General features: G+C 38.1%; 1 protein-coding gene across 6 annotated transcripts in view; it reads left to right on the forward strand.

Annotated features, from left to right (window-relative positions):
* ECPAS (Ecm29 proteasome adaptor and scaffold) overlaps positions 1–23,709 on the forward strand; it is a 98,921-nt gene that overhangs the window by 33,967 nt on the left and 41,245 nt on the right. For all 6 annotated transcript variants that reach the window (XM_046022029.1, XM_046022030.1, XM_046022031.1 and 3 more), the window contains 13 exons: positions 992–1,141; positions 4,714–4,882; positions 7,574–7,713; positions 10,796–10,877; positions 13,495–13,614; positions 16,375–16,460; positions 16,691–16,769; positions 18,583–18,632; positions 19,584–19,650; positions 19,745–19,867; positions 21,873–21,976; positions 22,389–22,512; positions 23,538–23,618. In XM_046022029.1, the coding sequence (XP_045877985.1) occupies positions 992–1,141; positions 4,714–4,882; positions 7,574–7,713; positions 10,796–10,877; positions 13,495–13,614; positions 16,375–16,460; positions 16,691–16,769; positions 18,583–18,632; positions 19,584–19,650; positions 19,745–19,867; positions 21,873–21,976; positions 22,389–22,512; positions 23,538–23,618 (1,375 nt within the window). The remainder of the gene's footprint in view (positions 1–991; positions 1,142–4,713; positions 4,883–7,573; positions 7,714–10,795; positions 10,878–13,494; positions 13,615–16,374; positions 16,461–16,690; positions 16,770–18,582; positions 18,633–19,583; positions 19,651–19,744; positions 19,868–21,872; positions 21,977–22,388; positions 22,513–23,537; positions 23,619–23,709) is intronic.

The raw sequence follows: 23,709 nt of genomic DNA on the forward strand, positions 1-23,709 counted from the left end.
TCTGTGTTATCTCAACGTTGCTGTCTTGGTAATTATCGGATTTCTTGATGTGTGCATATTGAAAGGTGTGCAGCACTAACATGTTTCTCAGTCTAGATGCATTTATTTTGTCAATTATTTGAAGAGGCTAATTTCATGTGAATGCACAAATTAGTTATAAAGTGGTTTTCCTCAAAATGTTTCTGTCTTGGAGAATGGAAAGTTTTAGAGCCATTTTCTTAAGGAACGGATCACTTGTTTATATTAATATGGGGATTGGAGGGGTGAAAAGGGTTTGGATAACACCGTCAGTTTCAGATTTGGCTCAGAGTTCTGTAGTGTAGCCTGGTCGTGGTGAGCATCATCGGGAAGAGTGCACAAGCTGTGGAGAGAAGGTGGAGTTAAATGATGGTTTTACTTTGCCTTTTAGAGCACTTGTATTTTTAAAAGACAGACTACAGTACGGATCTTTACAAATAAAGTTAATAAACAGTGCAAGCACTCTTTGAAGTTTTCATGTGTAGTAAAAGAAGAGTTACTGAAACTTACATAAGTTCACACTGGAAATTTTCATATTTAGAATATTAAATTTGTTCAGTTTTTAATTTCTTTAGATTTAGAATGACTTTATTTAAATTAACTGTAGAAAAGAAAAAATTTATTGAAGGAACATGTTATAAGTTGAACTATACCTAAAGTTTACTAGAAAATCTCTTTTGGTAACTTTAGATACCGACTCTGAGGGCATTTTATGTACATTTTTTCCCCCGGTGTTTTCGGTGGTGAACCCGATTGGCTAAATGGCAGTCATCACTCAGTGTGCGGGGTTTTCAGTAACAAAGAAAGCTAGGCCAGTTCCTGGATTAGGACTTTGTAAGTTCGTGGTTTTGAAAGTGCGTGGCCCTTGCTACACTTGCCACTTCTTGTTATGTGATTTTTGTTTTGTCTGTTATTTACGTGTATAAAACCCTTATTTTTAAAGTAGTTGCAATAAATGTAATTGTTTTTTCAGCTTAATGCATCTTTTAATACCAACCCTTTTTCACATGAAATACCCTGTTGAATCATCAAAATCAGCTTCTCCGTTTAATCTTGCTGAGAAACCAAAGACTGTGCAGCTGCTTTTGGACTTCATGCTCGATGTCCTTCTGATGCCTTATGGGTAGGTTCCAAAATAAAATCCTAGCAACCTTAGTATTGACTGCTTTCACTGTGTGTGGTTAAATGCTACTGTAAATGATTCAGCTTTCACTTGAAAATGGATATGTCTCAGATTTTTCTTTCTGTTGCAGCCCTGACCTCTTCTAAACCCCAGCACTACTGCTTCTTGACCTTACAGGTGGGGAGCTGCTGTTAGGATTTCAGACTCAGCCTGTCCCAGCTGAAATCAGTCTTTCCCCATAAAAATAGTTCCTTCTCTTTAACTGCTGTTAAAGTGCTGTGATGGTTCTGTTAGCCATGTCGGTGTACAGTTATAAACTGCCTCCAGCTTTCCTTTTCCCTGTTGCTAATACCAGCCCCATAATACCCCTTCTCTTCTTGTCTTGGCCTGGAACCACTCTCCCTGCTGCCTGCTGTGGGCTAGTTTCATCTCTGCTCAGCTCTCCTTATGACTTTCTCACCAACTGTTCTCCAAAACTCTCTGCACTGCCAGAGGGAATCCCGATTTTTATTTATTTTACTCGTTATTTTTGTAAAGATTATTGATTTATCAGAGAAAGAGCACACCGGCACAGGCGCTCACTTGTGTTGAGTGGGGGGAGGGGCAGAGAGAGGGTAGAGGAACAGACTTCTCTGGGAGGGGGGGCTAGATCTCATGACCTTGAGATCATGTCCAGAGCCGAAATCAAGAGTTAGCTGCTTAATTAACTGAGCCACCCAGGCGTCCCAGGGATCCCTGATTTTTAAAATGGGATTTTAAAAATCTCCCTGATTTTAGATCTTACCAGATCTTAAAATCCTTGGGGTATTATTTTTCACTCGTTACATATGCTCATGTAGTTTGTTAGGGTCCGTGACCAAAGGAACGAGACTGACACAAAGCGAAAGTCAAGCAAAGCTTTATTTTGCGCCAAGCATCAAAAATCAAACCAACCAGTCAGGGCCGTCTCTTACAAAGAGGCGACGACGACCAGGACACCGACCCTGACTACTTCCTTACCCGATGACTCCCCCTACCTGACGACGACGACGACGACACTCCTGGCAGCACTGCTGCCCGACCAAGGCCGCTTCCTGATGATGACACTCCGGCAGCGCTGCTCCCGGCTGGCGAGGCCGCTGCCGGCAATGCTCATGTCGCAGGACTGCGACGCCGCTCCTGACGCTGCTGCTCCCGACGCTGCTGCTCCCGACAACGCTCTCAAAGACCGGGATGCTATCACTACTACACTACTCTACCTGCCTCACAGATTAACCTTTATAGAGGTGGTTGAGCCCAGCCCACACACAGGTGGCCAATGAGACTGCAACACACAGGGAAAACTGCACAGTCAGCTTGGTCAGCAATACGGGTGACCAATTGAATTTCAGTCCACCATAGCAAATATATGTGCGCCCCACTGATTGGACATTTCCATCTGGCTGGCCCGCCCCTACATCCAGGGCCTGCAAGCAAGTTCCTCTGTGAAGGGCAGGGTCAGTCCAAGCCCACAACAAAAGGGTTCCCTCTGGCCAACCAGGCCCCTACAAGTTCATGCGCTCTTATGTCCTTGCCTTTCATATTTTAAGAGAATACAGTTCTCTCTGTTGAGAATGCCTGCCCATCAGAAAAGAAGGGAAGAAAGAAAGAAAACAACAGCCAAAACAGCTGCTTTGAAAAAGCATCTCAAACTAACTTCGATGTCAGCTGTGTGTGTCTCTGACATAAATTTCTTGCCCTGGGCAGAGAACACTGTTTTCTGGGTCCTTATTACACTAACCATCCATCTGCATTGCCGCTTTGTGTTTTTATCATACTCCTGACATGTCCGTCTTCCCTAATAGATTGGGGACTCCTTGAAGTCAAGAGTTGTTTTATCTAGCTCTGATCCCTTGCGCCAATGGCCCAGGTTATGACCTATCGCTTCTAGGCTACTTATTTTCTAGGTTGTCTTGCTTCCAGAGATATTTATCTAAGATCCTGCTTTCATTATGTTTCTTCCCTGATCAAAAGTGTAATATGTACTATCATCTTAGCATGTGGAGCCTCCTATCCTCTGCCCCTCATCCAGACACAAGAGGACAATTTCTTTCCTTTCTGGTTTGCTCCCCTCCTACCTCTCTAATTTGGTGGCTTTATTTTCCAGACCTTGAAACGTTTCCACTATCTCTACCTGTTCACTTCTAGTATGTGTCCTCTCATTTCTTATTTCTCAGTGGTTTCTTTGTCATGTGATAACATGTCGAAGCTGGCATATGTGTTACTATGTTAACCTGCTCCAGATGGCAGAGACTCTGTCTTACACCGCCTGGTATTCTTCGGTCTTGTGCTTTAAATGGTGTTTTGCATCATATTAGCTGTTCAGTAATTACTGATTCATTTACTTACTGCCACCAGTTGCTTTAACTTAGAAATAAATAAAACCCTCCTTTTTATAGTTGTTAAATTAGGAGGCAGCCAGAATTGGCAAGTGATGATGGCTTTGGTAAATAAACTTGGAAATCCAGATTTAACTTAGGCACATAATGTCCTCAATCCAGTTTTTCTTACCAAATCCAAATTTAACTTAGGCACATAATGTACTCATTCCAGTTTTTCTTACCAGGGGGAATTCGCCATATTTTTATAAAAATATTAAAGTGATTTCTTAATAGTTTTTTTAATAGATGGATTTAAGATTGAGTGGATATAGCATATAACTTACTGGAATAATTTACTATGCCATCAGGATCTAAGTGTTATCTTTAGCTTTTATTATAATGGGTATTTCATTTTAATATCCAGTCTGATAATTCATTAGCATAGAATTTTAGAGTTTCAAGGGACCTGAGTTAAATTTTTTTCAAAATTTTCATTTTGTAGATGAGAAATGCCAGTTTAACTGGATCAAAATGAATTTATCAAATCTTATTTTTAATCTATAGAAGCTAAAAATGAAGATAGGATGGTAAATTAATAAGTAGCTACAAAGGGCTTTGAATATACAGTGGGAGAAGCTCATCGTTCTGGCTTTTCCTCTTTGAATTTTTTTTCCTTTTTGGGATGTTAATGTGCTTGTGTGATAAATGGTTTGGAGGTTTCAGTGGGTTTTCTTTTTTTTTTTTTTTTTCAGTGGGTTTTCTGATGCAGGGATATAAGGAGAATTAAAGGTGAATTGCAACTTTAACAGAAATAGGGATGACTGTAGATGTTCTGTGCTTTGGATCTAGAATATGGTTTTTTTTTTTTTTCTTAGCCCTTCTTACAATCAGCTAATCTTTCTATTTGTCAACCAAAAACTCAAAGTGTAGAAGGTCCAAACAGCTCTTAAAGGGTTGTTTATAGATGGAGAGCAAAATATTTATATTCATTGTTGGTAACTGTAATAGTTCATTTGTAACTAAGCTGAACAGATGGACTCTTATGGTTAATTTGCTAAAGATGTAAATACCCTTCTTTGGATATTTCAGAATTTTTCTTTATGATGAAATTTTACTTTCAAGTATTCTAGAAAAAATATCTCAGAGAAAAGTATAATTGAATGTATTAAATGTGCATGTGGATGTTTATGTATGTGTTTTAATAGGGAGGTTAAATTTCTCTTTCCTTTTCAGATATGTGTTAAGTGAATCCCAGAGTCGCCAAAATTCATCTTCAGGACAGGGTTCTTCTTCAAATAGTGGGGGAAGTTCTGGCATACCACAACCTCCCCCAGGAATGAGTTTTTACGCAGCTAAGCGAGTTATTGGTGATAACCCATGGACACCTGAACAGTTGGAACAGGTATCACTGCTTTTTTCATACTGGAACTTGCCCCACTACACTAACCTGAGGAGGTCCCCAGAAGCACGTCTGCCATAGTTCTCATGTGCTCATTCTCTCTAATGAAATAGCTTTGCAACGGCCGATTGACCTAATGTACTCTCTTCATCGTGGCAGTTACTTGTTAAAGCCCCAGGGAAAGGGAGGAGTGGGAAGTGCTCTTCAGTGCTCTTCCCTGCATACACGGTTCAAGGGTAAAATACAGCCCGCTTAGAAACCGAGTATGCTTAGCTTCTTTCATTTTCGCTTTTGATTGTAGGTTTAATAATCTAGCTCTTTTGGTGCAGTTAAAATGCAATTTATCTTAGATTATTCAGCTTTTTAGGGCTGTATATTTTGTATAAAGTGAGGACCTCCTGTACTCACATGTGACAATATGGGGGAAAGCATGACTCCCTTTTATATTTCTTGCTGGGAATTTAAAAATTGGCATTAAGCATTTTATTCTGGATTTAAACAGGACACAGATGTTCTCTGAGCAGCTTTTAAAAAAGACTGGTGCTCTACAGAGAAGTTGCCTCACTGTGTCTGTGTCATCAGGCACCTCAGGGAAGAACAGATGAGATCAGTATGTAATTATTTTGGAATTCAAGCAACATGGGTTAGTCTTCCAATCCTTCCTTTATCTCTCCGTGGCAGTCTAAATGATCTGATATTTTTTCTTTTTGGGAATGTAAGGGACCACTGATCAAAAAACTGTTCCCCAGGAGAGGGAAAAAGGCAAGTGGGGCATTGCTTCCATTTGCAAATTTATAGGATGATTTGTTTGGCGAGGGTTATGTTTGATTAGATTTACTTCATGTTTTATAGATCTTCTCCCCCCACCCCCTCCTCAACCATGATGTAAGTAAGAAAGAAAGGCAAATAGTATAGTAGTTACTCTTTTTTGGGTGTGAACTATTTGACAGATACTGTGCTGATCACTTTGAATACCTTGTCTCATTTAATTCTTACAGAAGCCCAAGGAGGTAGAGAAATCATTTCATTTTGTAAAAGGAAGTGAGGTTTTGAGATGTACCTTGGTCTTACTTCTAGTACTAGGCTTTGAATCTAGGCCTCTCTGAGGGCTTAAGCTCCAATTGCTGGAGAATAATTGTTAACATTAAATTGTAATCTTGTGTTGGTAATTATTTGCTAATGCTTAAGGGCCTCTCCATGTTTTTTTGTCTATTTTATAGTCTAGTGAACCTAATGAACCATTTAGTTTCAAGGATGAAATAAAATTTTGTTTTTATTTAAATAAAAATGGTTTTTATTTTTTCTAATGACAAAATTATGATAATGTAAAGATTCAAGCATACAGAATATTATAAAGAGAAGTTAAAAATTACCTGGAATCCTGCCACCCTAGTTTGTCATTCATCTACAGCCTACTCTGTGTATGTGTTTGTGTGTATATATGTAAGTACAGTTCTACAAATACATTTTTACATAGTATATGTTACATTTACATATGTTTACATATATATAGTATATTTGGTTTACTTTTTTCATTTGACAATGTATAAAGTTTTTAAAAAAGTCATCTTTTTAAATGTTTATGTAAAATTATGTGTAAACCACTCAAGATTTTAACTAGTCTTCTGCTGATGGGCATTAGTACTGTTTTCAGTTTTCTTTGCACATTTTTTTGTTTATATCTTCATGTAGTTAATTTCCATAACTGTTCTTCTGTAGCTTAAGTAAATATTTGAGTCTTTTCTCTTGTAGCTCTTGCCACAGTAAGTTGTATTGAACAAGGGGGGGGAAGGCAAGCATTTTATGATCTGTTTATATACTTTTTATACTTTTATACTTTTTTATACTTTTATACTGTTTATATACTTTATATACTTTTTATACTTTTTTATACTGTTTATATACTTTTTAAAATTGCATCTGTTGTTATTTAATAATTATAAGCTCTCTCAATCAAGATTCATATACATAAGAACTAGTATGTAACTGATTTCTAAACATAAAGATAGTTTTCAGGTATATTTGTCCTAAATAGAATTCTTTGTTGTGAAATTCATAGCTCCTTCACATTGCATGAAATTCTAATTAGAATCCCTCTTCAGTCTGTGTTTCATTTTAGCCATTCCGTTAGACTGAATACTGTTTGGTTAAAATTTCACTTGCCTTGACTTAGAGTGTGTTTGAAACCCTATTGTTTTCAGTCTGTAAGAATATTGAGGACAGAATGAATATGTTAACAACAGAGTGGAACTCTGTGGTTTAGTTCTTTTTGAACTGTCAAAACAATCCTTGGAGCCCTCTATTCATAATGTACCACTCTCTTACCTGCAGGCTCCAAATTTGGACTTCAGTTCAAGGCTTTATCATTCTAGAGAGACTGTAACCTAAGTAGGAAGGCTGTGTATCGTAATGGTCTTCGAGTTGGAGAAACTTGGGTTTGAATCTTGTTTTCATCACTTACTATGTGCCTTAACCTCTTGAGCCTCGCCTCAGTTTCCTCATCAGAAAAATGGGTATACTGTTACTTACGTCGTAGATTGTGAGGGTTAAATGAATCAATGAATATATGTTATATACAGTTCCTTGGCACACTGTAAGCCTGAACAGGAGATGCTACTGTTGTTACTATTAATTTCTGGTTGGTGGTGTTTATCTCATTGATCACTGTTTCTCCCTCCCTTCATTTCTCTGCAGTGCAAATTGGGTATAGTGAAGTTCATAGAAGCTGAACAGGTGCCTGAACTCGAAGCTGTTCTCCACCTGGTGATTGCTTCTAGTGACACACGCCACAGTGTGGCGACAGCAGCGGACCTAGAATTGAAAAGCAAGCAAAGGTAAACTACCTCCCTTTTCCCCTGTAAAAAATGAAAAGAGGCCATATTTCTAGGAGCTCATGTTTATTCTTTCAGGATTTTCTGTAATGAGACGTTCAGGTTAGGCAGTTATGAAATATTGAAATATACCTAAGCTGTAATAGAGACAGTTTGCTTAGGAGCAGGATTCTGTATAAGACAAAGAAGTAAAGCTGTTTGGAAAAGCAGTTTAAAACTGTAATGGATTAGAGATATTACCATGAGAAGTGAGACCTTTGTGGTCTCGGTAAATGCACTTAAAGAACCCAATGTTAAGAAGAATGTCAAAGCCCAGAAGCTATTCATTTTTGATTCTTCCTCTGTGTCAAACCATTTATGATTGCTTTTTAATGAAGGACATGTAGGTGTTAATCCGGTAAAAAACAGGTCCCCTTGTGGAGAAGTGCTAAATAACCATGAAAAGATGTGCTGAATAAATCTTAATTCACACAGGAGAAAACACGAATAGTAGTAGACTCAGAGAAAATGTTTTGTGTGAGAAATCAGATCAGTGCAAAATGAGACACTGGTGTACCAGTTTGTACCCATTGGTAAATAAAATTGTGTAACAGTTGAAACTCTGTTTAAGTTTCTGTTGAAACTGCTATTTCTACATTCTGTTGATTATAAACCGAAATAATTTCGGCATTATAAACCGAAATAATTTTTGGAAAGCACTTTGCAGTATGTACTGAATCATAAAAATATTTATAATCTTTTATGTAAATCTTCTGGGAATTTATCCTAAGACAGTCATTCAAAAGAAGAAAAAGATTATATTTGGAAAAATGTTATAGATTTGCTCATTATACCATTTCCTGTAATTTTAAGAAAAATGGAAACAAATTCAAATTTCCACTGTAGGGAAGTAGTTAAATAAATTAACTGTGTCTCTGTATGGAATATTATATATCTGCCAAAATGATTATGAAAGTAATAAAGCATTGTGTAAATTGTCCCTAAGTAATGGCAAATGAATCCAGCAGAATAGAAATGTGTACTGATGTAAAACTGGAGATGTGGGAAGACTTAAAAACAACATAAGAAATTGAAGTTATTTGGTTGAAAATGATGATAATTATGGAAGAGTTGTGTTCTTCATTTGTCTTAATGTTTAATGTAATAACATGCTAAAAGGCAGCGGAGTGCAGATATTATAGTTTTTCCCCTTCAAAGAAACCAATAGAAGTAGGAATAACCGAAGTAGGAATAACCGGGTGAGGGAGGTAACTTTGTAGTCTCCTAGAGGGCAGGTGAGGCAGCCCAGGGGAGGAGCACCATGTCCTGGGGTTAATTCTGGTCACGCCTGTCACTGATGGAGTGCGCCAAGACTCCTGTAGCCCGCCAGGCCTTGAACTCTGAGGAATAAGAAAGCTGGACTAGATTGCACTTTAACACCCCGCCCCAAGTCTAAAATTCCTTCATGCTGCTTATAACTGGGTTGTCCTGGTATCACTTTCAAAGAATTTGTTTGGTTTCGAAGTATCAAAAAATCTTTCTTGAAAACTTCTCATTGTGTTTGCGCTGGCCTCATTCTTTACAGCATGCAGTGGGTCGGATTGTTAGAAATATAAATGTGGTGCTGAAGTATTCTAGTTCGTTTGGATTTTGTCTGGTAAAACAAATACGCACTTTTTCATAAGAGGAGTTTAACATTTTTCAGAGGTAAAAAGGAAGTTGAGAACCATATGTAGATATTTTCCCATTTTGTTAAAAGAAAAATCCTGAAGTGTCTGGTTAAGTGACGCATCTCTCTTCCAATCTTTTTTTTTTTTTTTTTTTTAACCTGCCTACCTGCTGTACAATCTACCTGTTTTACATGCATAAGAAAGAAGTGTAGAAAAAGATACACCTAAGTTAGTGGTTACTGAAAAGGAATAGAGAGGGATATGGTATACAGATTATAAATTTCTATACATTTCTGAATTTTCACAACAAACGTAATAAAAAAACTAGAAAGATGGCAAGGGGAAAATAGAGGAAACAGTGAAAATTATCCTTAGTAGTTTTTAGTTTGTTTTTACTATTAAGGTTTACAGAAGTGTCTGTGTGTTGTCAAAAAAACTACACCCGACGTATTTATGGAAGGGAAGCAAAGGTGGAGCTTGAGGATTAGTTAGTAGCGGTCATCTGAGGAGGGTGTAGGTGAGTGCAGACGACAGTAGAATGGTGGAACATCTTCCAGGGGAGGGGCCTTGTGGCTGTCTGAGGAAAAGGCAGATGGATGAACTGTGAAGGTAGAGATGGATGAAAAAGCCTGTCAGAGCAGCTTCAGGAATGATGTTTGCACAGACAGAGTGTAGTTTGGAAGCAGAAGCAACGTCAGAAGGCAGAGAGAAGGTAGTGTGGCACATCTCACTGGTCAGGTCCAGCGCAGGCTTGCTGTACTGCTAGGTTTGTTATGTGACTGGGAGGGCGGGTGCCATTCCCTAATCCTAATTCACCTGACGGCGGGACCTAAGTAGGGGCAAGCCTCCAGGACTAACGGCAGCAGGACTGCTGTGTAGAATTAGGTGAGGAAACTGCAAATACGTGCTGGCCGAGAAGGAAGAGAGGGAGGCTGGGGATCATAGTGACACAGTGTAAGAGAAATGGGATGGGCTGCCAGCTTCTTTGGGTTAAGGCTTAATGGATAGATTTTTTTTTTTTTTTGGTTACTTTCCTTATCACTTTTGGGTTTCCAGGTAAATTCAACGGAAGAATGACGCTTGCCTCAGTTCTCTTTGAACAAGTGTACTATAGCTGTGCTCCGTCCAAACTGCTCCATGGCGTTGGCCTTGAGCATGAAATACAGTTCATTTTTGTTGTGTGGGTGTCCAGTTGGGCCATGGGTGTAATGACCTATTGAATCAGGGTGGGATAAGCGACTTCCTGTATTTCTGTTTAACAACTAAGGTTGGTCTGAATCCCTTTCCTTCTCTTCTACAATGTCAGTTGCTCAGTTCATTTGTGTATTTTTAACATTTTCCTTTGGTAACAAATATTGGGGCTGTGTATTGTTTGAAATCATTGAAGTGGGGACAAAACAAATAATTTTAACAAGCTGTGTTGAAACCTTCTGTAGCTTGATTGACTGGAATAATCCTGCCATTATTAATAAGATGTACAAGGTATACCTTGGAGATATACCACTGAAGACGAAAGAGGTAGGTTGCTTTGGTTTATTCTCACATCATCATAAAAAGCATTTGGTTGACATGAGTTCGATATATTTGAACTTTTTCTCCTAGTTATTTTGATTTATGCTGAACCTAGACTGTAGGAAATACTAGTTTTAAGCCATGTTGTCTGGGTGGATTAAAATCTGGTAACCAGTTTATTTGAGCTGGTGGTTTCAATTCCTGTACTTAAATGATGATACACTATCTAGATTAGGGATCCACACACTTTTACTGCGAGTTTTTACTGCTGGCCATGTGGTTCTGAGGCAGCAACCATTCAGCTCCGCCCGAACATGAAAGCAGCCGTAGGCAACACATAAGGAGCGTGGCCAGATCCTACTGTAGCTTCATGGTTACTGAAATATGCATTTCATATAATATTCACATATTCTGAAATACTCTTCTTTTGATTTAAAAAAAAATCATTTGAAAACATTAACCCTATTCTTAACTCATAGGCTTTATCAAGACAGATGGGCCCATTTGGTCATTTGTTGACCTCTGGTCTAAAATCTAGGACAGTAGGTGGGTTCTTCTGAAGCCTTCAAGTAAGGTGTTTGCTTAATAAGTTAAATTCTGTTTAGTTCACTATATTTAAAAGTGTGCCCACATTGAGGGGTTCCTGGGTGGCTCAGTGGGTTAAGCCTCTGCCTTCGGCTCAGGTCATGATCCCAGGGTCCTGGGATCGAGCCCCATTTCGGGCTCTCTGCTCTGCAGGGAACCTGCTTCCTCCTCTCTCTCTCTGCCTGCCTCTCTGCCTACTTGTGACCTCTGTCTGTCAAATAAATAAAATCTTAAAAAAAAAAAAAAAAGTGTGCCCACATTCAAATCCAGACATACAAGAATTACATGTTTGCTTGCTTGCTTTTTCAACCATAAATAGTTGTTTTAAGAATCATAATCTCCCTCCTCCCATCATACTATTTCCAATTAGATTAAATTGAGTGTGATGTGGCAGAAAGAGCAGTGAATTGGGAATTGGGAGCCTTCCCTTGGATTCTAGTCCTTGAATGGCTACACGTCATTGTACTAGGGAGGAGAGATTTGGCTAATCACAGAACTTTTCTTGGCCTCATATTCTTTGTGGAGAAAACAAGAGTTCGATTAGATCAGTCGTTCGTAGAATGTGGTCCATGCACCCTTGTCGGGTCATAGGGAATTTTTTTTTTTTTTTTTTTTGGCTATGTCAATATTGGCAGTGGTGTGCAAACAATGGTGGGTGTCACTGCTGGGTCCTCACACAATCCAAACTGTGTCACTGAATAGTACTAGTAGTTATTGTGTTCTTAACTGTCAGGACTCACGGTTTAAAAAAAAAAAAAGAACGAAAGGAAGAAAGAAAAACATGGAGAAAGTGAAAATAAAATTCCGCTTTACTTAAGAACATCTTCGATGAGGCGCCTGGTGGTTCAGTCAGTTGAGCCAGCTGATACTTGATGTCTGCTTGGGTCATGATCTCGGGTCGTGGGATTAAGCCCTGTGTCAGGCTCCGTGTTCAGTGTGGGATCTGCCTCAGGTTCTCTCTCCCTGTCTCTCTGCCCCTCCTCATGCACGCTCTTTCTCGCTCTCTCTCTAAGATAAGTAAATAAATCCTAAAAAAAAAAAAAGAATAATGTTTGATGAAGCAGTAAATATTACTTTGTAGACTGGGAAACTGGCTACTGAGGTGGTATTTGACAGATAATGTTCTCTAAACTGAAGAAATGAGGCTTCAAGAAAAACAGTTCCTGTGCTTTATGGGCAGTGGTAAAAATTTGACTTTCAAGCAAGCATTCGAATTTAGGGAAACTTGTATCCATCACAATGAGCCTGACATTTTGAGATTTTTCTGATGAGATTGGTGGTGATAACATGTGATTTAAAAAAAAATGTTTTATAATGAAATGTTTGCTTAACTCATGCACCAGTATTTCCCAAATGACCAGTGATGTTACAGAAGCATTACAATGGTAAGGGGGCCTTTCAGTGGGCAACGTAGATCAGTAGAATTTAGTATAAGAGTATACAAAAGTTCCGTGATACAGTTTCAAATCCAAATTGTAACTAGCCTTTAAGAAACTGTTGTTTATTAAGTTTTGTTGGAGTATCAGAGAATATCTACAATTACCTAAAAAGGCTAAAATCATCCCCATTTTTCCAAACACATATCTTTATGAAACTGGTTTTTTTTTTAATGTAGTTTAATCAAAACAACATACCAGAACAGATTGGATGCAGAAGATAAGAGAATCCAGCTCTCTTCTATTAAGGTGGACAAGCAAGATATTTATAGAAGATGAGAAACAGTGCCACTCATTACAGTTTTTTGTTTGGGAAAATATAGTAAATTTTCTTAAAAATGTTACTTATGAAAACATAATAGATTTACTTATTATTTAACATTATAATTTTAGATGAATTTTTAAAAATTTCTCATATAAATTAGCAAATATTGATAGGTGTTTCAGTGTAGCAAGAGCTCTTTGGAGTGTTCAGTAGTTCGTGAGAGTGTAAAGGAATCTTGAAACAAAAGTGTGAGAGACACTGATTAAGATGCTCTCTTCTGTTTTCAGTGAGCAGTAATTCTGAACTGCTGAGTTAAAATTAAACATATTTTTAACAGGGAGCAGTTCTGAAACCAGAGCTGAAGAGGGACCCCGTCAGTACAAGGGTTAAGTTAAAGATTGTCCCGCATCTCCTTCGTTCTAGACAAGCTGCAGAAACGTTCCCAGCTAACATCCAGGTAATTCATTCTTTCCAGAGAAAGACAGACTGTTTACAACTCTTATGTCTGTTTAATTGCAGAAAGAACTGCATTAATGGATGTTCAGGAGGTATGTTGATATATGTAACAAGTTTTAATGAGATTCCATCTTGTTTTTCTATCTCAGGTTTAGCTGCAGACATGGTTAAAAATTAAAAAAAAAAATTTTTTTTTTTAACATTCAACTTAAATGTATGATGACTGTCCTTTTAAACTAGTGCTTTTCTGGGTGGCTCTTCTCCAAAAATGTTTTTCTTAGACAACCAAGTTTCTGGTGGTCAGTTTTGTGGAAAAATTCAGTTATCAAGTGTCATCCTTAACGGAACCCCTACGTATTGGCAGTGGTCAGATTCTCTTGATTCTACCTTCTTAATGTCTTTATCTCCATTTACCTAATGCTGATGTTCATTGGGGCTATCCCTTCTCATTTTGGTCATCACAGTAATCAATCTTGTTTCCCTTCCTCTCATCTGAAAGACAGTCTATTTTCTCTGTTGCCACCAGAGTTTTTGTTGCGGTTGGAAATCCTTGTACTCTGATCGTATGGGACACTAGTCCCTCTGCCAGAGCTCCTACCTTTTATCCAAGTGGTCACCAGCTCAGCTCAGGTAGCAGACAGATTGGAGTAAAATTTTGTCATAGTTATTTGCTGTAGATCCTAAATAAGCCTCAAGGGGTTTTTTTTTTGGGGGGTGTGTGTGTGTGTGTGTGTGTGTGTGTGTTTCTTTTTTTTTCCTGTTTTTCTTTAAAAAAGTCTTTTTTAAATCTGTAAAATGGGTGTAATAATAGCTTACTCAGAGCACTATCATAAAGACTGAATGGGATCATAGAAAGTTGAGAGCACAGTGGCTAGGACTCATTGAGTTACCACGTTCCTAGTAACTGCTGACAGCTTAGCAGTTATTTCTCTTCTGGTCTCCTCTCACCACTCCCTTACCCCGTACCTTATGCTCCAACAAAAGATTGTTTTCTTTAAAGACACTGTTTTCATGGCTCTGTGTCTCTGCTCATGATGCTCCCTTTGCTTGGCAGAGCTCCCCTTCTCCCTTTAGCCTGGTAAACATCTACTCATGTTTCGGGATTCACTTCAGCATGCCACCACCTGAAATGTTCCCACTTCCTGCCACTCCTCTTTTTCAGTCCCAAAGTGAGAACACTCCCCATCGTGCTCATTGTATGGAGGACATAGCATCTCTCCCCTTTAAGGCTTATTTTGTTGAAGTAGCTACTACTTCCTCCTTCTCGATGATAAAACTTTTATTCCCTCTGGCATTCTGATATTTGACTTTAAAGTATTCTGTGTCTCATAAACATAAAATTATTACGGAGCTTCTATCATTTCTTTTTCATAATTGGTGTTTGCAAGCACTGTTTCCCAGATAGTGTTGATAATTTTCTTTCAGAAAATTTGGTGTAGTAACACTACATTACATAATAAGTAGCTAGAATTTTGTGACAAAATATTCATAGACGTCCTGTAGATGTGTACTTTCTTTGTAGTTATTTATATGTTTTCAAAATAAATCTGGCTAAAATGTGGTGTATTCAAAGACAAACTCATTGTCCCTCACACACATTCTTCTTTCTGTTCTCATTTTTGATGACTGCATTACTGTTCTCCTACGTAATTGGCCCTACCCGCCGTCTTCCCCACTTACCAGTCATAGAAATCCTTCAAGGTATCATTCATGAGCCTCTTCTTTTTTGATACCAATGGCTTTAATTAGGTACTTGTTACCTTACCTTAATTTTGAACTCATGAAAGTACCCAGCATAATCCTTTGCAAATAATATGTGCACCATGAATTTAATTTTTCTGATAAAACATTCGTACTCTGATTAATTCATTTTCTTCTTTTATCTTAGCATATTATTCTATATAATAGAGAATTATCAGATAAATTTTCTAGAAGTCTTTTCTGAATAAGGTAGCATGTGATTACATATTGTCCTGTATCATTTTTAATGTATGTACATTTTGATCCCTCAGGGAGATTGAGTGCCTTGGGAGCAATGCTTGTCTCTCTGTATCTTGCAGTGCCTGGCTAGGGTTGGTTACCCAGCAGGGCTTAGTCTAACTGTCAGTTATATGTCATTGTTAAGTAAGATCAGAATACTGCTAGTAGTTTTCAGAACCAATGTGAGGAGATTTTTTTCTAAGTGTAAGACTATCTGTCCCATAGAAGGTGGGAATTTGAGGAATTTAGATTTCTTCGACATTGCTTTCTAATATCTGAACCTTCTGGATGCTGTACAGGGCTCACCTGCGAGGTCTTTGGCTATCTAGGCATGATTACAGAATATATGGAGCACCTCTATCCTGACTACGTGTGTAGAATGCTTGAATCTTGACATTTTTCATGAAGCTTTTATTATAATTTGTTACGAATGGCTGATTCCATGTACTTAAGGAGCCAGAGTGACTTTATCTGCTCCTGTCGCCTCTGTGATATGAAGTGATATGAAGACTGAGGGCCCGCTGTGAACTCTTGTTTCTGCTGGTAGATCCATAAGTTTTGCAGACTGTCCCGATCACCCACTGTGTTTGTTATTCCACAGACTCCTGATTGGAGCTATATTGGTCGGCTCTAACATGATTATCTGTATTAAAAAGAACTGCGTTAATTTTGAGTAACAGTGGGGTAGTGCCCAAGATCTGCTGTTGAATCCTGACTAATATCTGAGAATAGCAAATTGCTATTACTAATTGGTGTTCTTGACATTGTCCCTTTTTCATAGGTGGTGTATGACGGACTTTTTGGTACAAATACAAATTCAAAATTGAGGACATTATCCCTACAGTTTGTGCATCACATTTGTATAACGTAAGTTTTTTGAACTATCTGACTGTAAAATTTCAAGCTGTTGGAGTGATCAAATGATTTGAGTATTTCTTTCTTACCCAAAAAGAAACCATGTTTGCTCATCTTAAAAAAATTTTAGGTTTTACTAGATTATTTCAGTTGTTTCTAATTATTTTAAGTCATCATCTGAAAAGATACGCTAATAATGAGATTCTTATCTTGCTTTGTGTATGTGTGCTATTTTTTTAAAGTTGCCCAGAAATCAAGATTAAGCCATTAGGTCCAATGCTTTTGAATGGCCTCACCAAGCTAATCAATGAATATAAAGAAGTAAGTGACTTGTCTTTTAAACACTGTTAATGTTTTAGATTTCAAAGTATTTTCTGTTATCAACCTTTCTGGTCTACATGTTTGTTTAGTTAGTTACAGTTGGCTATTTTTCCATTAGTTCTTAACATTTTTACATGAAGTGGTGTGAATTTCAGAAATTACTGCCATCTTTTGCTTTTTTGCTTTTAGAATTAAGTGTTAAAAATACAGTACGAATTTTGAGGGGTCTTATTGCTTCTTTAAATAACATCTTTCAAAGCAATTGCATTTTATTGCTTTTAGGCACTGTGCAAAAATGGAATGGAAAGAATTACATTTTATTTTATGACTGGTTTCCATATGGATGTTTATTTGGATTTCTTTATATTTAGAAATAGTGTTAATTCTTAAGGGCTGAATTTTTACCAATTCAAAATTATATAAAAACATGCATTCAGTAAGTTTTTGATTCCTTGAGCTAAGCGGGATGAGGATTCTTTGGAATGTAGGTTTTTGAATCCCCTTTGTCCTTGCTGTGTCACTCTTCCTATCTTCATTAGTTCGGCTGAATTTGCTAAAGAAAGTAATGTTTCAAGAACTCTAGTCAACATTATTTTCCTAAGTCTTAACTAAACACGAATGCATGTTTACAGTAGCATAGTAATTAACATTCTGCCATTTGGAGTTAGAATTGAGTTTGAATCCTGGTTTTGTTCTTCGATGAGTTGCTTAAATTCTTTGGAGCTCTGTTCTTTAGTAGAAAAATGAAAATAATACCTCTTTGTTGGATAGTTGTGAAGATCAAATGAGATTATACACAAAATTCCTCAGCACACCGAATGCACTTCAGTAGGTATTCTTATTAGTGAAGAGCTGTTCAGTGCTGTGCAGTAGGGCTTTGGGAGCAGCGCTTGGCCTGGCTGGCCTGTCTTGTACTGAATAGTGCTTGTATGGTTTTTGAGGCCTAGGGAACCTTTCAGAATATTTTTATGGCATAGATAGTCAGATGCTTGGGATGGTTGTTAGAAATAAAAATGCTTTCGGGCTTTTAGGGAGAGTCTGTATTTTTAAAAATTCGTTGGAGAGGCCAGATAAACCATAGGGCCCTAATCTCTGTACCTCCTGGAGATACCTGCATGACTTCCCAACAGATGAATCCCATCAGTGTGCCTGTGGAGGTGTGGCAGAGTGAGACCTGTGTTGACTGTAGGAACTTCAGCTCACAGAGGTGTTACTTTGTAATCCGACTATGGGTTTTCATAAAACAGTGTAAAATTCTGTCTGCCTGAGGAGGGACCCTCACCTGATGGCTGTGATCCCTTTCATTTTTTATACTGGCAGCTCTTTATTATCACGCAGATTTTAGGTAATTGTTCCCCAGCTTACTGCAATTCTGGGGGGAGAGAGGGAGGATCCTAGTCTTCAAGACCAGTGGTGAATTTTCTGTTAAGTTAGGGTGTTTTCCCAGTGTGTTGAAGATGACTTTTGGTGTTTGCAGGTTACATAGTGTTGAAAATACCCTGAAGTTAGCTCCACCCGAGAGAACCCTTTCATATATGACCTCTGCATTGTCCTTTTGGAGTGAGTTGGGGATGCAAAGTTTTGTTTTCTTTTTCATTTTAGTAGTGTGATGATTCTGGGTTTGGACTTTTTTTTCTTTTTTCTTTTTTTTTTGTCCAGATGCTAATAGCATGTAGTTAGGCAGAGTGAGACCAGGTTTAACAAGGAGTAAAATATTGCATGTAATTGCAGCAAAAAGGTTTTGCCGTTTACTGTATTTTTTGTTTTGTCTGTTTTTTTGTTCTTTTTTTTTTCTTTCTTTCTTAATTTCAAGGACCCTAAGCTACTGTCAATGGCATATTCAGCTGTTGGAAAACTCTCCAGGTGAGTAAACCCTTCTTCAGTGAGAGCTATGCTAAGAAAAATTATGTGGCATTTAATAATGGATGGAGAATAAATTGGTTGCGATTTTGAAAGGAAATGTATTTAATGGCCGTAGGTTGTTTAGGAATGTTTTCCTTGCAGAAGGAACATGATGTGAGACATTCCACTTGAAGACAGCTATGTTTCCATAGTAAATGGCAGTCTTGAAATGAGATTTTGAACTGGGTTGTGTCTTAACGGGTTACTTTTTCTTGCACCCTGGAGACATTTGATTGACCTTAAGTGTTCTTTGTTGCCGCTTACCACTAGTCTTTATAATCACAATCATCAAGGTTTAGTTCTTGACTCTCTTTTCTGTTCTGATAGTGCTCTATTATGATTCTGGGTGGCCCTGTTTCCAGAGGTGGATTTTTTTTCTTCTGCTTATAGTATGATTTCCTCCTTCCACTTCCTCCTGGTTTCCTCTTCCTTCCCTATATTTCAAAGCAGGGAGACTGTGACCCTGGGTGGTGCTGCCAGCCGTGGCGTAGGGCCTGTCCTGGCCAGTGTAGACTAGGTCTTGCTCTTCTGTCTGTGCAGGGAAAGGATCTTTGGGGTCAGAAGAAGGCCACCCTAGGTCACATGATACATCACTTACATGATAGCCTTTAGTTTAAATAGCAGTTTGGTCTTAATTGTCAATGTTTTTATGTTAAAATCAGAAATGTTAACTGAATGCATGGAATCTTATGAAGGCAGTCTCTGCATAGTATTTTAATCATGGGTTACTTAGACAGTTGAATTAAATATTTACTTTTTAAAATATTTGGCTCTTTGGGGAGGTAATCTAATGATGTTGACATTATGTTTAGAGATGAAAATGCAATTCAAGAACATTTGTGTTTAGTTACATTTTCTTCTAACCTCATGGAAATTTATGGTTGTAATAATGGTCTTATTATTCTCTTACAGTCGAATGCCCCATTTATTCACTAAGGATATAGCTCTTGTGCAGCAGCTCTTTGAAGCCCTATGTAAGGTAGGGAAACACCCAACCGATCTATGCCTTCCATTTGGATGCTGACCTGGAAACCTGACTGGGAAGGGAAACACTGTTTTTATCATATTTATAGGAAGAGCCTGAGACTCGGCTTGCTATTCAAGAAGCGCTATCTATGATGGTTGGAGCTTATAGTACCTTGGAGGGAGCACAGCGAACTCTCATGGAGGCACTTGTGGCTTCTTACTTAATAAAGGTAGGTCCAACTATGTCAACTACAATGATTGGTGATACATACATGATACATTTTTAAGAGCAGAATTTGAATTGTTTTTCCTTAATGATCTCGACAATTAAGAGGAGTACTTGCTTTCACTTGGACTGTGATTGATTGAGTTACTGATTTTTAAACATTTTATTTATTTGAGAGAGAGAGAGAGAGCGGAAGTGGAGGGAAAGGCAGAGGGAGAGGGAAAAGCAGACTTCTCGCTGCGGAGCAGGGAGCCCGAGCAGGACTCGATCTAGGACCCTGGGATCATGACCTGAGCTGAAGGCAGACACTTAGTTGACTGAGCCACCCAGGTGGCCCGGGACTGTGATTTATGATTGATTTCTAATTCTTCGTGATGGGAATCTGATTTTAGGGGAGGAGGAATGGTGATATTCTCAGAGCTTTTATGTTAAAGCCTTTTATGTTGAGAAACTCTTCTTGATGTCATGTCCTCCAAGTTGGAAGTCTTTTGCCTTAGGTGGTAGCTGAACACTGCAGTCCTTTGGGGTAGAGTTCCATAGCCAACACTGAGGGGAAAGACAGGCAAATTTTATACCTTAAAATTGAGTCTGTAGGAAGTAAGCCAGTACTATCATGCATAGTCTTCTTCCTTCTAGACTTCTTTATTCAGCTGTCATGGGAGTTTGTAGAAAATTTTGAGTATCTATTTACATATATATGTATGTGTATGTATATATATGTAATATATAGTATACAATATAAAATAATATGAATTTGTTTTAGTCAGTTCTGTGTCCTCCATTTCTAGGAGTAGAGGGAGATTAGAAGGGGCAATGATGCCAAAAATGATTAATATATATTGTGTCTTACTGAAATTTGGTGTATTCAGTACATTGATATTGAAGGAATTACTAAAGGTTCGGAAAGGTATCTGTTTCTGTTGAAATATGAGAGGACTGTTATGTCCACATAGGAACATTATTATCTGTTGAGTTCCACTGTCGGATACTCTCGTACATGCTTCATATTCCTATACCGTGGACGAAGACGTGTGGGTTTGTTTGGAAGCTCATTAGACTAGAACACATACAAGGATGTTTGATGCTTTTATAATGCATGTGGGTGCTGGATATACATATGCAGATCAAATCATGTAACAACATTACTAAACCAAAGCTAATTTTATTCTTTTCTCAGGCAACATTTAAAGCAACCAGATCGTAGGCTAAATCATGCGAGCTCGTTCTTAATATCATTGCTCTTTATGGTAGCTCAAGGAATGCTTAAAGAGCAAGAACACCTGAGTGAATAGGGCGGAATCTGTTTCCTAATGTCACTCCCATCTCACTGTGCTAGGTTTGTGACGAGGAGAATGACCTGGTGGGAAGGTACCTGAGAGGAAGGCTTTTCAGAGTAAGGGTTCCTCAGCTGCTTCTTTTGTTGGACTTTGTATTTGTAGAGTAATCTATTATTCTTTTTAGGTGAGTTGAATGTATTCATGTAGTTGAAACTCCTTTGGAGTCTGTTTTAACTAGAGCTCATCTGAAAAGCCTGGAGGCATTTTACTTCAGATTTATAGAGATTCCAAGTAACCTCTGTGTTCCCTGCCAAATATCTTAATTTCATTCATGTGACTGACAGTTTGAGAGTTAGGGAAGCAGAGATGATGTCCAGAAACTGTTCACAGTGACTGTGGTCCCAGAGTTGGGTGGAGGACATGCGTGTACAGGGACATTCTCTGGCTATGGTCTCTGTGGCTCTTCCTGCTTTACTTGGAGGGTCCTTTTAGCTCGTAAAAAGCACTTTTTAAGTGATGCCAGTGTCCAGAAGACTTTTTTAAGCAACTTGATTAAAGATTTTCAACAAAGCATTTGTCTTCATTTTACTTACTTATTAAAATTACTTTACTTTTGACTGTTTACAATTAAGATGACTTACCTTTACTGAATGAGCTGTTGGTAATTGGATTCTTCTTCTTTTTTTAAAATCTTTATGTGTTTGTGTGTGCATGTATTTATGTGTCAAATAGCCTGAAGTTCAAGTTCGGCAGGTGGCTGTGAAATTTGCTAGCACGGTGTTTCCCTCAGATCACATACCTTCCAGATATTTGCTCTTACTAGCTGCAGGAGATCCGTAAGTTTCAAAAGGTGTTAATTTGAATTTGGGTTCATTTTAAATTATTTGAAAATTACTGAAATTTACATTGTTTTCAGGGTTGCTCTATGGACTTTAGAAGCAATTTATTAAAGTTAAAAATATGGCCCTTGATATGATACAGATCTGTAGTTATACCCTATCTTGTTTTTTTCCTGTGGGTAAACTTTAAAGATATAAGCCACATAACTCTTCAAATCTCCAGAAATTTCCAAGAAGAAATAGTTTCTTACAATGTATTTTATGACTCTTTGCTTAGATAGCCAAGAATATTTTTAAGAAATTTTCTGAGATTCCCCAGTTGTCAAATAAAATGACTGTTCTTAATTATCAAGTGATCAGTCTGGCATTATTGCAAGTTATTTTTTTATTCTTATTTTCTTTCTGCAAGACGGGAAGAAGTTCATGGAGAAGCACAGCGAGTATTAAGGTGTCTTCCTGGTAGAAACAGAAAAGAAAATGCTTCTAAGCAAATGCCTTCTTTCCCGGAAATGGTGTATTATATCCAAGAAAAGGTATGGCGTTTAACTTCAGATAGTTTGGGTCATATAATGAATCATGAAAATAAACAGGAATAAACATGAATGAATAATAATGAATGAATGAATAAACATGGGTCAGACCAAGTATTGGCTGTTGTGACCCCTAGTCCTGATCCTGTCCTACTTTTTACGTTAGTGTTTCTTTGTATGCTGGTGGTCCTAGCTTTTTATTTCAATAAATATCTTAAGGGAGTTGGAGGTCAGGACCAAGTAGCCATGATTTTTTTCTCTAATGCACGGTCATATTTGTGGTCAGAAGATGCTTGTGTGCTCATCTTGTCCTCCTGCCTCTGTTAGTCATGAAAATAACTGGCCTGCAGTGGCCTGAGGTGACTGTCTTCATAGATGCCTGGAGCAGATTTCTTCTTCTTTTTTTTAAAGATTTATTTATTTATTTGAGAGAAGGAGTGCACACAAGCATGCCCGAAGGGAAGGGGCAGACTCCTTGCTGAGCACAGAGCCTGATGCAGGGCTCATTCTCAGCCCAGAGATCATGACCGGAACAGAAACCAGGAATTGGATGCTCAACTGATTGAGCCACCCAGGTGCCCTAAGCAGGTTTATTCCTTTTAAATAAGCCAGTAAAAACAGGAAGAAAATGACACATGTGTCATTTAGGGTTTGAGGGACATGTGCAATCAGTACGATTGATGGAGAAATGCTTTGACTAGAAAAAAAAGTAGCAAACAATAATGTAGTTAGAAATAGTTATTTTTGGGGCGCCTGGGTGGCTCAGTGGGTTAAGCCACTGCCTTCGGCTCAGGTCATGATCTCAGGGTCCTGGGATCGAGTCCCGCGTTGGGCTCTCTGCTCCGCAGGGAGCCTGCTTCCCTCTCTCTCTCTCTCTCTGCCTGCCTCTCTGCCTAGTTGTGATTTCTCTCTATCAAATAAATAAATAAAATCTTTAAAAAAAAAAGAAATAGTTATTTTTGAATTGAGAAAGGGCACACATGCTCCATGTTTTAATAATTGTGTTGATTTTTGGCTTATTTTATTAGGCTTCCCATCGAATGAAAACTCCAGCTAAGTACATGACTGGGACCACTGTCCTTCCATTTAACCCAGCAGCCTTTGGAGAGGTAGGATTTGGACCTATTTCCATTTGCTCTCTCTAAACATTCTAGAAGATAATGTCATACCCGAAGAGATGTCTGAATTTTTTTGTGTTCT

Source organism: Meles meles, chromosome 11, assembly GCF_922984935.1.
Source record: "Meles meles chromosome 11, mMelMel3.1 paternal haplotype, whole genome shotgun sequence".
Lineage (NCBI taxonomy): Eukaryota > Metazoa > Chordata > Mammalia > Carnivora > Mustelidae > Meles > Meles meles.